Genomic DNA, 18,488 nt, shown 5'->3' with positions numbered 1-18,488 from the left:
TGGTGTGGTTGATTTTTAAAGAGCATTTACTTTTAGATTAGTTGCTGAAATTTCACTCATGGATACAATTATATGATGTGTGGGATTACTTCAAAATATCCAGTGTGGAGATGGGTGGAGGGGAAAGTAGGAAGAGATATAAACAAGCCATGAGTAAACTGATTGTTGAAGTTGGATATGGGAGTTCATTACATTATTTTCTCTACTCTTATATGTGGCTGAAGTTTTGCATAATAAAGTCTTAAGGTTTCTTTTCAAGTATGATTAAGAAAATCAAGGATTAGGTTAGATTGGGCTTACTTAGAAAAAATTCAGGCCTTTATTATATAAAATTAACAGGTAGAAAGGAGATTTGGTAGTGCTCAGATTTAAAGAAAGAAACATATGACAAACTTAGAGGAAGCATAAGAAATTTAATATACTCTTCTTGGAAGAAAGAATTTTGCATTTTGGAAATTCTTGATTCAACTAAATGCGGCAGAGATATTTTTATAAAATGAGAAGCTATGGATTTAGGGTCACTAGATAAACTTCAAACCTGGATGTGCCCATCCAAACTGCTCATTTTACTGCTGGCAAGGTCCAGAAAGGGTTAAGCGACTTATCAAAACATCATTAAAAATAATCTAAGAAATACTAGAAAGTATAAAAATATAGAAAAAGATTATTCCTAATTCCACAATTCAAATAAACTTCTGTTAAATGTTAGGGTCTTAAATTTCTAGAGTCATATGATTTGCCCAATTTGAATCAGGATGATATACACCATTTAAACAGATCAATTTTAAACAACAAAATAGAAGATGCCATCAGAAGTCTACCAACAAGAAAAGCCCAGGACCAGATGGATAGACAGCCGAACTCTACAAGACCTTTAAAAAAGAACTAATACCAATACTCTTCAATTTATTTCAGGAAATAGAAAAAGAGGCAGCGCTTCCAAACTCATTCTATGAGGCCAATATCACCCTGATTCCAAAACCAGGCAAAGACATATCAAAATATCTCTAGTGAATATAGATGCAAGAATTCTCAATAAAATTCTGGCAAATCGAATACAAAACATATCAAAAAGATAATGCAACATGATCTAGTGGGATTCATCCCAGGATGCAAGGTTGGTTCAACATACGGAAATCAATAAATGTTATTCATCACATCGATAGACTTAAAGATAAGAATCATATGATCATCTCAATAGATGCAGAAAAAGCATTTGACAAAATACAGGACCATTTTATGTTCAAAACACTAGAAAAACTAGGAATAACAGGAACATATCTTAACATGATAAAGGCTATCTATGCAAAGCCCCAGGCCAACATCATTCTAAATGGAGAAAAATTGAAGGCATTCCCTCTAAAAACCGAATCAATGAATGGGCCAAGGACCCAAAGAGTCACTTCTCAGAAGATGATGTACAATCAATCAACAAACATATGAAAAAATGTTCATCATCACTAGCAATTAGAGAAATGCAAATCAAAACCACTCTAAGATTTCATCTCACTCTAGTAAGAATGGCAGCTATTATGCATACCAACAACAATAAGTGTTGGCGAGGATGTGGGGGAAAAGGTACACTCATACACAGCTGGTGGGACTACAAATTGGTGCAGCCAATATGGAAAGCAGTATGGAGATTTCTTAGAAAATTGGGAATGGAACCACCATTTGACCCAGCAATCCCTCTCCTCGGTCTATACCAAAGGACTTAAAAAAAGCATACTACAGGGTAACATTATTTTTAATGATTATTTGATTATCTCATGGTGTTGATAAAGTTCACTTATTCATTCCTCTATAATAAGGCATTCATGAGATTTACAACTCTTCATTACTATGAATAAAATTGTTACAAACATATTTTTATATATCACTTACCTATGGTTAGGATTACCATAAAAGTCACATTTGATGCTCTCAGGAGATAAAAAATTTCTAATCAAGAACTTTTCTCCTCTTGAAACTTTGTTAGTGGACAAAACAGGGTTAGATTTTTCCACTTTCTCTTATGGATCAAGCTCAAGAAGTAAAAATGATAGAATGCAGAGGACTGACAAATTTCAAAGCAACCTTTATATGGGGAGAGGCAGGAAAAAAATTTAACTAAAATAATACTCTACCTGTTGAAAAGCTTTCTCTGCTTGCCGTTCAGCATCAATAACTTGTCTTTCGAGCTGTTGCATCTGTAAAGTAAGAGGAAAAAATGAAATATAAAAATTCATGTTTCAATGTTATCAATTTTGTAAAGAACATATAAAGTGGTTCACTGGATACATAAGTCGCATACAATTAATACATGCAAGGTTCTTTACATAGTTAAAAATTGATCAAACAAAATGCCAAGAGTTTTGATACAATGTAAATATGCCATAGGAGTGTACATCAATAAGACTAGATAGAGACCAATAGACTCTTCATTGTCAATATTGTCTTAATATACAATATTAAGAACAATAAGTATAAGAGAAAATAAAGACTTCAAATGTCATATTTGACGTTTTGACCAAAAAGTTGCAGTAATATCAGGGAAAAGGATGTATTCTCATAAATTCCATAGGTGATATGTGTGAGTCAAGGCTCTGGGGAGTTTTCATTCTTATAAATTGATGGAAACAGTAAAGAGACTCTTTGATTAAACACACACTAAAATGAATATTATAAGTAAAATTTTTAAAGCCTTATAAAGGACCCAATCTAATTAACATATAAGGGATGCGTGCCAAGGGTTGAATACAAAAGCAGAACTCAATTTCAAATTCTTTGTTCTCGATGTTGAAGTCTGGCCAACTTCAGAGCCGTCGGTGGCAAGCACGCGCTCATTTCTACTCTTCTTGCTGGCCGGGAGCTGAGCTCCAGCCACGCCTCCCTCCACTGTTGGGACCCACCCCCCGCGGACCGCGCTGTCAGACCCGGCCAGCTCCCACACCACCGAGAAGCGGCCTCCCGCAGCTAGAGGGGCCCAACCTCAGGCGGCCGACAGCTGCGCGCCGCGGGGGCCGTCGGGACCGGACCCAAGGCGGCCGCGACCCGGGCGCTGGGTCAACGCCGGGAAAATGGTGTTTGCTGCTGAGACGGGTGGATTGGGAGCACTTCCTGGGCTTTAATAATTGTGTTTCACCAAGGCCACGTTCGACATCGAGGTCAAACTCAACACCACGAGCACCACCATCTTGGCCCACCTGACAAAAGATGTAGTAAACATTTCAGAAGTGACGCGCCTGAAGCTCAGTGAGAGCATTCGTTTTTTCTGTATCATCCTTGGGGAATCCGTAGATGAGTTTTTGGACCGTACTAATGAACTGACTCCCGAAAAGATGGAAGTAATGATGTATGGCGTGTACCGCCTCGGAGCACTGGGACATCATTTCAATGATAGGCTGGTTTTCTTGCCTTCCAAGTGGTTCACAAAATGACCGAGGGCTGGCAAGTAATAGAACTGTACTGTCCAAGGGCACTCAAAATGTGGCTAGTCCTAATTAAGGTGTGGTGTGAGTATATTATACACACATCATTCAATAATGTCTTACTGGGAAACAGCCGGGTGCGGTCGTGCACGCCTGTAATCCCAAGGGCTCAGGAGGCTGAGGTAGGAGGATGGCAGTTCAAAACCAGCCTCAGCAACTCAGTGAGACCCTGTCTCTAAATAAAACACAAAATAGGGCTGGTATGTGGCTTAGTTGCTGAGTGCCCCTGTGTTCAATCTCCAGTAATAATAATGTATTACTGGGAAACAGTACAAAGAAATAAAAATGAGTAAGTTTTTATATTAACTCCTTGTTGAAATTACATTTTGGATATGTTTTATTAAATAAAATATACTAGTAACATTAACAATCTGTTTCTTTTCCATTTTATTCATTTGCCCATTAGAAAAAGGTTACATGTGTCATTCACCTAATATTTTTCTTGGTAATACAAATGAAGAACATCCATTGTCACCATATATGGCAATTTAACTGTCCACATGTCAGCACTTTTTAAAAGGCAGTTTATTACAGGGATCTAAATTCTGGAAGAAGTTTTTAAATATTTGGATATGTAAATAGATATTTCCCAAATACATTCTCTGGAACTTATCTTTTTTAAAAAAAATACATCAAATGTCTAATGGGCAAGGATTGTTGCTTAAAAGCATTTTGCTGACTTATTAGATACTGTATAGAAACATTTGGACAAGTATTATGTTTCTTGGATGTTCTCAGGATATCCTTTAAATCAAAAACCTACCAGCAGACAAATGCCAAGACCACATTCTTCCACTACTGGCAATATGCTGATACTTGTCACCTCTACCCTATAACTACATTCTATTTTCAGAGGAATTTTTGTACTTCTGGATCCTTAACTGATTTTTGTATATTGTTGGGGTTTCCAGGAGAAACAGAAAAAAAAAATCCACAAATATTTGCTAATAAAATTTTGTCAAACTTTGCTAGTGGGGAAAAAATGAATAGTTTCTTAAAAGAACTATGAAAATATCTTGTCTGATTTTTTTTTAAGTATTTAGTTTCTAGTGATAGCAGGAAGGGCCGAAATCTGTTTGCTTCACTGTTATTATACACCTAAAACAGATCTTTCTACATAGTAGGTACTCAATATATTATAAAGTATTGATGAAATGACAAAGCTCTCTGTTATCTGTAAAATACCATGCCTATGTGAAGAACAGTATTTTTAAAATATTAAAATTGTTGATGGACCTTTATTTTATTAATTTTGTGTGTGTGTGTGTGTGTGTGTTCCTGGAGATTGAACCCAGGGCCTGTTCGTGCAAGGCAAGCACTCTACCAGCTAAGCTACATCCCCAGCCCTTATTTATTTATATATGGTGCTGAGAATTGAACCCAGTGCCTCACACATGCTAGGCAAGTGCTCTACCACTGAGCCACAACCCCAGCCCATAGTATTATTTTTATCACTGCCAAATATTTCTGCTTCTGTAGCACTGACTGCCTAATTTGTAAAATTTCCTAACTTCATTTTAAGTTGCTAGAAATAATTCATGTGGAATACCCTTTAAATCCATTGGGACACCATACTTTGCACGTTCCAGTCAATAAAATTCTAAAAGGTATCAAAAACATTACCAAGGGGCTGAGTCTGTGGGTCAGCGGTAGCATACTTGCCTGGCATGTGTGAGGCGTTGGGTTCAATTCTCATCACCACATATAAATAAGGGTCTATCAACAACTAAAAAATTAAAAAAAATAACTTTACAGATTTTTTTCTATTATTAAAAAGCATTTACTATATACACACACAACAGCAATTCACAGAACCTTGGTTATACAAGGTTACAAATAAATCCGTTGCTGGGCATGAAAATTATGTGTATATCTTTGAATACAAGGAATTGGCTAAAAGCACAGGTTCAAAAAGTCACTTTTGCTTTTTTAAGAAAAAGGGCATAGTCCTTGAAATAATAATATAGGAGAAAATGGAAAGAGCAATAAACTTAGGGGCAAGAACCCAGATTTATTAGTGGTATAATGATAAGAAAGCCATTTAACTTCTTTGAGTCTCCATCCCTTGTATGTAAAATTAGACACTTATTTTACAGTATTTATATGAAGAATAAACAGGAAAGCATCTGGCACAGTGTCTGATACTTAATAGGTAGTCAATATTTATATAGAGTGTTTTAAAACAGCTTATTCTACCATATATATGTGTTACTTTTATAAATAATTTAAGTTTGGATGGCTTAGTTTAAAATGAACAAACAAGATTTTAAAAATTTAGGTTTTAGTTCTTACTCTACTGTTTGCCAATAGTTTGCCACTGGGTTCTAAAGTTCTTGTATATGAAATGGGGAATAATATAATATATTCTTACTACCTTAAATAATGTTGTAAGAATAAAAATAAGAAATCACATAAAAGTGATGTAAGAAAGTTAAAGATACCTCATTAGTTAAAAATGTGGTGGTGGCATTTATAGTGTCATAATTTGAATAATAAAAATAAAAGCCACTAGGTGTAGGGACCACCCAGAACAGGGGCTGAGCACGCCCCCTTAACCTTGAGTAATGGGGGTGTGGAACTGGCATCCAAGGCAGTGCGAAGTAAGCGGGCCTTTCCTTCCCTGGGCAAGGAAATGCAGCTCGGGACTGGGCGTCACCCAGTGGAAGGGGGTTACACCCCGCTGTTTGTTGAAACACAATACCTTGCCTTATTTGGGTGGAATATTCTACCCAAAGTCTTCCCCTAATAAATACCGGTTCGGGGTGCGCTCGTTCTCTTGCCTCTTGCCTCCCATGCTCCTCCTGCAGCCTCCAGCGGGAGCTGACCCTTGAGGCCACAGAGCCGTCCCTGACCCCAGAAAAAGGTATTTTGCGTTTGTGTGGTCTTTTGTTGCCAGTCCAATTCACGCGGAGCGACCCTGAATCCATTGTCGCAAGCATGGGACCTGGGCAACAACAGGGTTGGAACATAGCTCAGGGATAATAGGGCTCTGGGTTTAATTCCCAGGTCTGCCAAAAGTAAGTAAATAATAAAATATTTAAAAATTAAAAAGGAGGAAGTAGAAAAATTAGAAGTATCTTTAAAAAAGGACTTTCTAAGTATATAAATAATGGCACATCCTCAGATACCTTACAATCATTACAAATGTACATAAATGTAAGAAAGGTTATATATAGGCTTCACTTCAATATAATATAGCAGAGGGTTGAAGTGGATCAGTGTAGAGTAGAAACAGTATAGTTCCTGAGTTGATAAGCATTACAGCTGACAGTAACATACATGGGGGTTTATATATTAATATTCTTATTGCTATATGTTTGAAAGTCTCTCCAGCAATTATAAATATATATATGCATACCTTTACACACATATGAAAATATATGACATATTCAAAGACAAATGTAAATTATATTTAGAATGATGATATATGTAGATGATATCTAGGGGAAAGTTTACAAAGCAGTAATTAATGTTTTAATCACATTCTTGTTGGAAAAGGGTATATGTGTCTGTTTTTATGGGATGATATATACTAATGACTTGCCTACCTTTGGGTGATAGGATTGTGGGTAAAGCAGTTTATACATGATGAGGAACTTTATGGAATTGAGGAAAGAAGAAAAAGACAAAGGTGTTAGAAATCTGCACTGGAAACAGTAGCCAATTCTCAATCAAAAATAATTCTAAGGGGCTGGGGATAGAGCTCAGTAGAGTGTTTGCTTTCCATGCACTAAGGCCCTGGATTCAATCCCCAGCACCAATAATAATAATAACAACAACAACAGTTATAATTATTATTATGGCTGGGCATGGTGGCTCCAGTGGCTCAGGAGGCTGAGCCGAGGCAGGAGGATCCTGAGTTCAAAGCTAAGCAACTCAGTGAGACCCTGTCTCTAAATAAAATACAAAATAGGGCTGGGGATGTGGCTCAGTCCCCAGTACCCCACCCCACCCCCCCAAGAAAAGTTAGTTCTGCTCACGCAGAGTAAATAGAAAATTAAGAAGCAGATTCTCAAACACCTTGTAGAATTAGGATACAAATGAATGTACATAGAAAAAAGACTCAAATACTGAAGAAGCAGCTAACTAAATGACAACTGGGATGATGTCATTGATAATTAGGAGGTCATAGTGACCTTTGTGAGATTGGCTGCAGGGGTGAAAAGCAAGGGCATTCATTGGGAAGCAAGAGTCTGAGCAAACTAAAGGAACTACTTAAAGCAAATTAAACCTTAAAGATAACAGAAATCACAGAATTAAGAAAGATTAGAGGAGAAATCAACAAAATTAAAAACAGAGAAAAATGGGTAAACCCAAAAGCTGTTTAAAAAAAACCAATACACAGAGCCGCCCCCTCCCCCTGCACCGGCAAGGTAGAGGGAACTGTGACCACCCACAGAGCAGGCCCAGCGGCCCGGCTGAGGGGCAGAGCCGCCCCCCACCCCCCGCGCCTGCCAGGTAAGCGGAACCGTGACCACCGACAGAAAAGGCCCAGTGGCCCGCGGCGGGACAGAGCTTCCAATCACTCCTGCAAGGTAGGCGGGCCTGCGACCCACCAGCAGAAGAGGAGCAGCGGCCTGCTGAGAGGCAGAGCCGCCCCCTCCCCCTGCGCCGGCAAGGTAGAGGGAACTGTGACCACCCACAGAGCAGGCCCAGCGGCCTGCTGAGGGGCAGAGCCGCCCCCCACCCCCCGCACCTGCCAGGTAGGCGGAACTGTGACCACTGTCAGAAAAGGCCCAGTGGCCCGCGGTGGGACAGAGCTTCCAATCACTCCTGCAAGGTAGGCGGGCCTGCAACCCACCGGAAGAAGAGGAGCACCGGCCTGCTGAGAGGCAGAGCCGCCCCCCACCCCCCGCGCCTGCCAGGTAGGCGGAGCTGTGACCACCAACAGAAAAGGCCCAGTGGCCCGCGGCGGGACAGAGCTTCCAATCACTCCTGCAAGGTAGGCGGGCCTGCGACCCACCAGCAGAAGAGGAGCAGCGGCCTGCTGAGAGGCAGAGCCGCCCCCTCCCCCTGCGCCGGCAAGGTAGAGGGAACTGTGACCACCCACAGAGCAGGCCCAGCGGCCTGCTGAGGGGCAGAGCCGCCCCCCACCCCCCGCGCCTGCCAGGTAGGCGGAACTGTGACCACTGACAGAAAAGGCCCAGTGGCCCGCGGCGGGACAGAGCTTCCAATCACTCCTGCAAGGTAGGCGGGCCTGCGACCCACCGGCAGAAGAGGAGCAGTGGCCTGCTGAGAGGCAGAGCCGCCCCCTCCCCCCGCGCCTGCAAGGTAGGCGGACCTGCGACCCACTGGCAGAACAGCCCCAGAGGCCTGCAGAGGGGCAGTGCCGCTGCCTGCGCCTGCAAAGTAGGCAGAACTGCGACCACCGACAGAACAAGCCTAGCGGCCCGCAGAGGGACAGAGCCGCCGCCCGCGCCTGCAAGGTAGGCGGACCTGCTACCGACTGGCAGAGCAGGCCCAGTGGCCTGCCGGCGTGGTAGGCACATTGCCCAATTGGAGGAGGGGCAGAGCCGCCGCCCGCGCCTGCGAGGGAGACTTTGCAACTATACAAGACCAATATAAATATATAGGGGGAAAATTCAATAGCACAACAGTTTCACCAAGTAGAAAGGAACGCGAACAGTATGAAGAGACAAGGAAAGAAAGGACCACAAGCAATGCAGGTCAACTCAACGTTAGAAGAGGTAATAGCTGCAGCAGATGGAATGTCAGATAAAGAATTCAGGATATACATGCTTCAGATGATCTGGAGTCTCAAGGAAGACATCAGACAGCAAAATCAGACAATGAAAGATCACTTCAACAATGAATTACATAAACAAATCCAAGAAGCAAAAGATCAACTATACAGGGAGATAGAGGTTATAAAAAACAAACAAACAGAAATCCTAGAAATGCAGGAAACAATAAACCAACTTAAAAACTCAATTGAGAATACTACCAGCAGAGTAGAACACTTAGAAGATAGAACATCAGACAATGAAGATAAAGTATTTCAACTTGAAAAGAACATAGACAGCTCAGCAAGACTGTTAAGAAACCATGAGCAGAACATCCAAGAAATATGGGATAACATCAAGAGACCAAATTTAAGAGTCATTGGGATACAGGAAGGGACAGAGTTTCAAACAAAAGGAATGAGCAATCTATTCAATGAAATAATACGAGAAAACTTCCCAGACTTGAAGAATGAGACAGAATCCCAAATCCTAGAAGCCTACAGGACGCCGAATGTGCAAAATCATAAGAGACCCACACCTAGACACATTATAATGAAGATGCCCAACATACAGAATAAGGAGAGAATTTTAAAAGCTACAAGAGAAAGGAAGCAGATCACATTTAGGGGTAAGCCAATCAGGATAACAGCTGATCTTTCAACACAGACTCTGAAAGCTAGAAGATCCTGGAATAACATATTTCAAACACTGAAAGAAAATGGGTTCCAACCAAGAATTGTGTTTCCAGCGAAATTAAGCTTCAGGATGGAAGATGAAATTAAAACCTTCCATGATAAACAAAAGTTAAAAGAATTTGCAGCTAGAAAACCATCTCTTCTAAACATCCTTGGCAAAACATTACAGGAAGAGGAAATGGAAAATAACAATGAAAACCAACAGTGGGAGGTAGGACAGTAAAGGGGGGAAAATAATCAAAGAGGAAAACAAACCATGTTTAGTAACAGAAATAAACAAATATGGCTGGAAGAACAACCCATATCTCAATAATAACCCTAAATGTTAATGGCTTAAACTCACCAATCAAGAGAAACAGGCTAGTAGAATGGATCACAAAACAAGACCCAACAATATGCTGCCTACAGGAGACGCATTTGATAGGAAAAGACATACATAGGCTGAAGGTGAAAGGTTGGGAAAAATCATATCACTCATATGGACTTCGGAAACAAGCAGGAGTGTCCATACTCATATCAAATAAAATAGATTTCAAGCCAAAGTTAATCAAAAGGGATAAAGAGGGACACCACATACTGCTTAAGGGAACCATACACCAACAAGACATAACAATCATAAATATATATGCCCCAAACAATGGTGCAGCTATGTTCATCAAACAAACTCTTCTCAAGTTCAAGAGTCTAATAGACCACCATACAATAATCATGGGAGACTTCAACACACCTCTCTCGCCACTGGACAGATCTTCCAAACAAAAGTTGAATAAGAAAACTATAGAACTCAATAACACAATTAACAACCTAGACTTAATTGACATATATAGAATATACCACCCAACATCAAGCAGTTACACTTTTTTCTCAGCAGCACATGGATCCTTCTCAAAAATAGATCATATATTATGTCACAGGGCAACTCTTAGACAATATAAAGGAGTAGAGATAATACCATGCATCCTATCTGATCATAATGGAATGAAACTGAAAATCAACGATAAAAGAAGGAAGGAAAAAGCATACATCACTTGGAGAATGAACAATAGGTTACTGAATGATCAATGGGTTATAGAAGACATCAAGGAGGAAATTAAAAAATTCTTATAGATTAATGAAAACACTGACACAACATATCGGAATCTATGGGACACATTGAAAGCAGTTCTAAGAGGAAAATTCATTGCTTGGAGTTCATTCCTTAAAAAAAGAAAAAACCAACAAATAAATGATCTCATACTTCATCTCAAAATCCTAGAAAAAGAAGAGCAAAACAACAGCAAAAGAAGTAGAAGGCAAGAAATAATTAAAATCAGAGCAGAAATTAATGAAATCGAAACAAAAGAAACAATTGAAAAAATTGACAAAACTAAAAGTTGGTTCTTTGAAAAAATAAACAAAATCGACAGACCCTTAGCCATGCTAGCGAAGAGAAGAAGAGAGAGAACTCAAATTACTAGCATACGGGATGAAAAAGGCAATATCACAACAGACACCTCAGATATACAGAAGATAATCAAAAACTATTTTGAATCCTTATACTCCAATAAATTTGAAGATAGTGAAGGCATCGATAAATTTCTTAAGTCATATGATCTGCCCAGATTGAGTCAGGAGGATATAGAAAACCTAAACAGACCAATATCAATTGAGGAAATAGAAGAAACCATCAAAAGACTACCAACTAAGAAAAGCCCAGGACCGGATGGGTATACAGCAGAGTTTTACAAAACCTTTAAAGAGGAACTAATACCAATACTTTTCAAGCTACTTCAGGAAATAGAAAAAGAGGGAGAACTTCCAAATTCATTCTATGAGGCCAACATCACCCTGATACCTAAACCAGACAAAGACACTTCAAAGAAAGAAAACTACAGACCAATATCTCTAATGAACCTAGATGCAAAAATCCTCAATAAAATTCTGGCGAATCGGATACAAAAACATATCAAAAAAATTGTGCACCATGATCAAGTAGGATTCATCCCTGGGATGCAAGGCTGGTTCAATATATGGAAATCAATAAATGTTATTCACCACATCAATAGACTTAAAAATAAGAACCATATGATCATCTTGATAGATGCGGAAAAAGCATTCGACAAAGTACAGCATCCCTTTATGTTCAAAACTCTAGAAAAACTAGGGATAACAGGAACATACCTCAATATTGTAAAAGCAATCTATGCTAAGCCTCAGGCTAGCATCATTCTGAATGGAGAAAAACTGAAGGCATTCCCTCTAAAATCTGGAACAAGACAGGGATGCCCTCTCTCTCCACTTCTGTTCAACATAGTTCTCGAAACACTGGCCAGAGCAATTAGACAGACGAAAGAAATTAAAGGCATCAAAATAGGAAAAGAAGAACTTAAATTATCACTATTTGCAGATGACATGATTCTATACCTAGCAGACCCAAAAGGGTCTACAAAGAAACTATTAGAGCTAATAAATGAATTCAGCAAAGTGGCAGGATATAAAATCAACACACATAAATCAAAGGCATTCCTGTATATCAGCGACAAATCCTCTGAAATGGAAATGAGGACAACCACTCCATTCACAATATCTTCAAAAAAAATAAAATACTTGGGAATCAACCTAACAAAAGAGGTGAAAGACTTATACAATGAAAACTACAGAACCCTAAAGAGAGAAATAGAAGAAGATCTTAGAAGATGGAAAAATATACCCTGTTCATGGATAGGCAGAACTAACATCATCAAAATGGCGATATTACCAAAAGTTCTCTATAGGTTTAATGCAATGCCAATCAAAATCCCAACGGCATTTCTTGTAGAAATAGAGAAAACAATCATGAAATTCATATGGAAAAATAAAAGACCCAGAATAGCAAAAACAATGCTAAGCAGGAAGTGTGAATCAGGCGGTATAGCGATACCAGACTTCAAACTATACTACAGAGCAATAGTAACAAAAACAGCATGGTACTGGTACCAAAACAGGCGGGTGGACCAATGGTACAGAATAGAGGACACAGAAACCAATCCACAAAACTACAACTACCTTATATTTGATAAAGGGGCTAAAAGCATGCAATGGAGGAAGGATAGCATCTTCAACAAATGGTGCTGGGAAAACTGGAAATCCATATGCAACAAAATGAAACTGAATCCCTTTCTCTCGCCATGCACAAAAGTTAATTCAAAATGGATCAAGGAGCTTGGTATCAAATCAGAGACACGCCATCTGATAGAAGAAAAAGTTGGCTACGATCTACATACTGTGGGGTCGGGCTCCAAATTCCTCAATAGGACACCCATAGCACAAAAGTTAATAACTAGAATCAACAAATGGGACTTACTCAAACTAAAAAGTTTTTTCTCAGCAAAAGAAACAATAAGAGAGGTAAATAGAGAGCCTACATCCTGGGAACAAATCTTTACTCCTCACACTTCAGATAGAGCCCTAATATCCAGAGTATACAAAGAACTCAAAAAATTAGACAATAAGAGAACAAACAACCCAATCAACAAATGGGCCAAGGACCTGAACAGACACCTCTCAGAGGAGGACATACAATCAATCAACAAGTACATGAAAAAATGCTCACCATCTCTAGCTGTCAGAGAAATGCAAATCAAAACCACCCTAAGATACCATCTCACTCCAGTTAGATTGGCAGCCATTATGAAGTCAAACAACAACAAGTGCTGGCGAGGATGTGGGGAAAAGGGTACACTTGTACATTGCTGGTGGGACTGCAAATTGGTGCAGCCAATTTGGAAAGCAGTATGGAGATTTCTTGGAAAGCTGGGAATGGAGCCACCATTTGACCCAGCTATTCCCCTTCTGGGTCTATTCCCTAAAGACCTAAAAAGAGCATGCTACAGGGACACTGCTACATCGATGTTCATAGCAGCACAATTCACAATAGCAAGACTGTGGAACCAACCTAGATGCCCTTCATTAGATGAATGGACAAAAAAAAATGTGGCATTTATACACAATGGAGTATTACTCTGCATTAAAAAATGACAAAATCATAGAATTTACAGGGAAATGGATGGCATTAGAACAGATTATGCTAAGTGAAGCTAGCCAATCCCTAAAAAACAAATGCCAAATGTCTTCTTTGATATAAGGAGAGTAACTAAGAACAGAGTAGGGTCGAAGAGCATGAGAAGAAGATTAACATTAAACAGGGATGAGAGGTGGGAGGGAAAGGGAGAGAGAAGGGAAATTGCATGGAAATGGAAGGAGACTCTCAGAGTTATACAAAAGTACATACAAGAGGAAGTGAGGGGAAAGGGAAAAATAATACAAGGGGGACAAATGAATGCCAGTAGAGGGGGCAGAGAGAGAAGAGGGGAGGGGAGGGGGGATAGTAGAGGATAGGAAAGGCAGCAGAACACAACAGACACTAGTATGGCAATATGTAAATCAATGGATGTGTAACTGATGTAATTCTGCAATCTGTATATGGGGTAAAAATGGGAGCTCATAACCCACTTGAATCAAAGTGTGAAATATGATATATCAAGAACTATGTAATGTTTTGAACAGCCAACAATAAAAAATTTAAAAAAAAACCAATACAATTGATAAATCTCCATCCACAATGATAAAGCAAAAAAAGAAAGATACAAATTATCAATATCAGCAATATAAATGGGGACATCAATACAGACCCCACAGAAACTAATGGCATAATAACAGAATATTATGAACAACAATAATTGGACAACTTGGGTAAAATAAGCAAACTCTTTTAAAGATATAAAATGTCAAAGCTCATTCAAGAGGAAATGTTAGCTTAATAGTTCAAAATCCATAAAAGAAATTGTAATTGTAGTTAAAAAGCTTCCTACACAGAAAAACTCCAGGACCAGATGGCTTCACTAATGAATTCCACCTAAGATTTATGGTGTAATGAATATACACTCGACAAAAAATTCTTCCAGAACATAAAAGGAAGGAATGCTTCCCAACAAAATTTTTAAAGCCAGTATTGCCAAAACCAACCATCAGACCAATATCCTTGTGAATATAGAAGCAAAAATCTTAAAATACCAGCAAATCCAAACCAAACATATACAATAATGATAGTATACCATGACCAAATGGGGTTTATCCTAGGAATGCAAGGTTATTTCAAATTTTGAAAAATCAACCCAATGTAATTCACATGTCAAAAGACCAAATAAAATATAATTTTAGGAAATGGAGAAAAATCATCTGACAAAATTCAACATCCACTCACAATAAAAATCTCAGCAAAATAAGAATATAAGGAACTTCTGAAACTTAACAAAAGACATCTATGAAAACTTATAACTAAGATCACACTTAATGGCAAAAGATGAATGCTTCCTTCCATAATGATGTTCTCTTACCGCTTCCACTCAACATTTTACTTTTGGCCAGATAATAACCAAGAAAAAATTTAAAAGGCATAGACTGAAAAAAAAGAAATAACAGTTATTTAAAGATGACATGATTGTCTACATGAGAAATACCAAATAATCTAAAAAATTAGTTTTACTAAAATTAATAAATGAGTGTATAAGGTTATAGGATACAAGGTCAATAAAAAGTCTGTTATATTTCTATATAAAAGCAACAATCAGTTGAAATTGGAATTTAAAACACTGCCATTTACAACAGCCTCAAAACCACAAAATACTTAGAGGTAAACCTAACAAAATGTGTAAAATATTTGTAAACTGAAACGACAAAGAAGACCTGAAAAATGGAGAGTTTGAATGAGAAGATTCAATATTATTAAGATTTCAGCTTTCCCCAGTTTGACCTATAGGTTCCACCTAGTCCCAGTCAAAATCCTAGCAGAGTTTTTGCATAAATTAATCAGACTCCAAAATTTATATAGAAATGGACAAAACAACTTAAAGAACAAAATTAGAAGACATAATATCTGATATCAAAATGTATTATGTAGCAATAGTAATCAAGACAATACATTTGCATAAAACAAACATACTAGATAAACAGAACAGAATAGTTCAGAAATCTACTTTAAAATATACCATCTAATATAGCTAGCACAATGGCACACATATGTATTCCCAGTTACTCAGGAAACTGAGGCAAGAATTGAATTGAAGGCCAGCTTATGGCAACACAGTGAGACCCCATCTCAAAAATTTTTTTTCAATGCTGGTGAGGAAACCAGGGTCTCCTTCATGCTCACTAAGTGTTCTACCACTGAGGCATATCCTTAATCCTTTTTTTGTTATTGGTTTATTCTATCTTCATTGCCAGATCATATGTATAGCCATTGTATGCTATAATCTCTAGTTATCTTGGTTACCTGAACCTCATTCTTTAAACTTCTTAGAGAGATTTCTTGGTAAAGATATTTTCTGAGTTCTTTCATGTTAATAGATGCTTTCTGTGTTCTTTATACTTGAAAGTCAGTTTTGCAGGATATAAAATCCTTGGATCCCAGTGTTCTTTCCTTGATGTCTTAATTATGTATTCTATTTTCTCATGGCATAAAGCATGAGAATAAGCTATTAGTGTAACAATATAATTTTTATTCCCCTTTTTATGTAAAAGTCATGGATTTGTTTTTGCCTAGATACTCTAATGCTCTTTAACACAGAAGTTTTTACTAAAATATGCCTCGAAGAAACTTACTCTAGATTAATGTTCTCAGGCACATGATGCCTTATTTCAGTTTCTGTGGAATTACTTATTCTGTATATGAATAATATATGACTTTCTGTGTCTGAGTTCTTAGTGTTTTCACAGTTCTTTCATTTGTAGCATGTATCAGTGCTTCATTTCTTTTTTGTGCTAAATGATATTCTACAATATGGATGTACATAATTTTGTTTATCCATTCACCAGCTGATAGGCTTTAGGACAATTCTGGCTATTACAAATAATGATGCTATGACCATTCATGTACAGTTTTGTGCGGACATATATGTTCAATTCTCTTGGATATATATCTAAGAGTAGAATGGTTGGGTCTCAGTACAACTCTATATTTAACTTTTGGAGGAAATATCAAACTGTTTTCCACAGTGGCTGCACCATTTTACATTCCCACCACCAATATATGAGGACTCCAATTTTTCCATCAGTGCTTATTATTGTCCATCTCTTTGACTACAGCCATGTTTACACGTATAAACAGAAGCCCAGGTAATTAAGAGGGGGAAAGGCACTGTAACAGATATCCACGGGAAAAAAATAAAGTGGTTTTTTTTTTTTTTTTTTGGTACCGGGGATTGAACTCAGGGGCACTCAACCACTGAACCACATCCCCAGCCCTATTTTGTATTTTATTTAGAGACAGGGTCTCACTGAATTGCTTAGTGCCTCGCTTTTACTGGGGCTGTCTTTGACCTCTCGATCCTCTTGCTGCAGCCTCCTGAGCCGCTGGGATTATAGGTGTGCACCTGGCTCACGAAAAACTGAACTTTCTACTAAATCTTACATCATCTTCAAAGTCTATCCTTCTCTGCAAAGGGGGAAAATCTTTGTAATTTAGGATTAGGTAAAGATTTCTTAGAAAAGATACTAAAAGCATGAACCATAAAAGAAAAAATTGATAAAATGTACCTCCTAAAAATTGTAAATGAATGTATGAAAAGTCAAGGCATAAATTGAGAAAATATGTGCAAAACACTTGTGATAAAGGACTTTTAACCAGGATAAAGGTTTTTTACTTTCGAGTGTATATTCTTAATAGTAAGAATGTAAACACAACCCTATTTTATTATTATTATTTTTTTATTTTTTAGTTCTCAGCGGACACAACATCTTTGTTTGTATGTGGTGCTGAGGATCAAACCCAGGCCGCACGCATGCCAGGCGAGCGCGCTACTGCTTGAGCCACATCCCCAGCCCACAACCCCATTTTAAAAATGGGCAAAAGATTTAGATAGACATGTTATAAAAAATACACATGGCAAGAAGTACATACCAAGATGCTTAACATCATGTGACTTCCCCCTTCTAGAGATAGAAAATATTTCTTCTTTCCTTAACACTGTGTTGTCCAGTGATGGACTCCGACTATTAGAATGTGATGTAGCTTCTGTGGCTGGGCCTGAAGAAATATACAGTTTGCACATGTACTTTCCTAGATCCTTGAATCAGCATGGAAAAAAGATCTGGCTACTTTGCTGGAGAGACCAAGGGTATGGGGCAGGTGGATCTTGGACAGTATCTAACTATTCCACCACTTCCAGCTGAGGTGTCAGATACATGAATGAAATCAGGACATCCCAGACCAAACTGTCCAGCACCCCCAGTGAGCCCATCCTCCAGCTGATTTGACAATTGAATGTGGTCATATGAATGACCACATTCAATGCCAAATAGTCAAAAGAATTACCAACAGAATTGTGAACAAATAAAATGATTGCTGTTTTAAAGCCCCTAGGTTTTTTAATTGACAAAATTATCTATTTATCATGTAAAACATGATATTTTTAAATATATGTTTTAAATATATATTTGAAAATTACATATATATGGAAAAATTAATAAAGTCATTAAATTTTGAGGTGGTCTTTTTATGCAGCCATAGAAAACTAAAACCCAAAGTTACCCTGTTGAGAACAGATCTGTAAAACTAATACTGTAATTATTTCTATGGTACCCAC

The 18,488-nt window shown here is 38.2% G+C and overlaps 1 protein-coding gene across 3 annotated transcripts in view; it reads right to left on the bottom strand.

The window, feature by feature from the left end:
* Plekhh2 (pleckstrin homology, MyTH4 and FERM domain containing H2) overlaps positions 1 to 18,488 on the bottom strand; it is a 116,091-nt gene that overhangs the window by 74,162 nt on the left and 23,441 nt on the right. For all 3 annotated transcript variants that reach the window (XM_027934557.2, XM_071601233.1, XM_071601232.1), the window contains exon 3: positions 2,127 to 2,189. In XM_027934557.2, coding sequence (XP_027790358.1) covers positions 2,127 to 2,189 — 63 coding nt within the window. The remainder of the gene's footprint in view (positions 1 to 2,126; positions 2,190 to 18,488) is intronic.

Source organism: Marmota flaviventris, chromosome 14 (genome assembly GCF_047511675.1).
Source record: "Marmota flaviventris isolate mMarFla1 chromosome 14, mMarFla1.hap1, whole genome shotgun sequence".
Classification (NCBI taxonomy): domain Eukaryota; kingdom Metazoa; phylum Chordata; class Mammalia; order Rodentia; family Sciuridae; genus Marmota; species Marmota flaviventris.
This window is presented reverse-complemented; position numbering and strand designations above follow the sequence as displayed.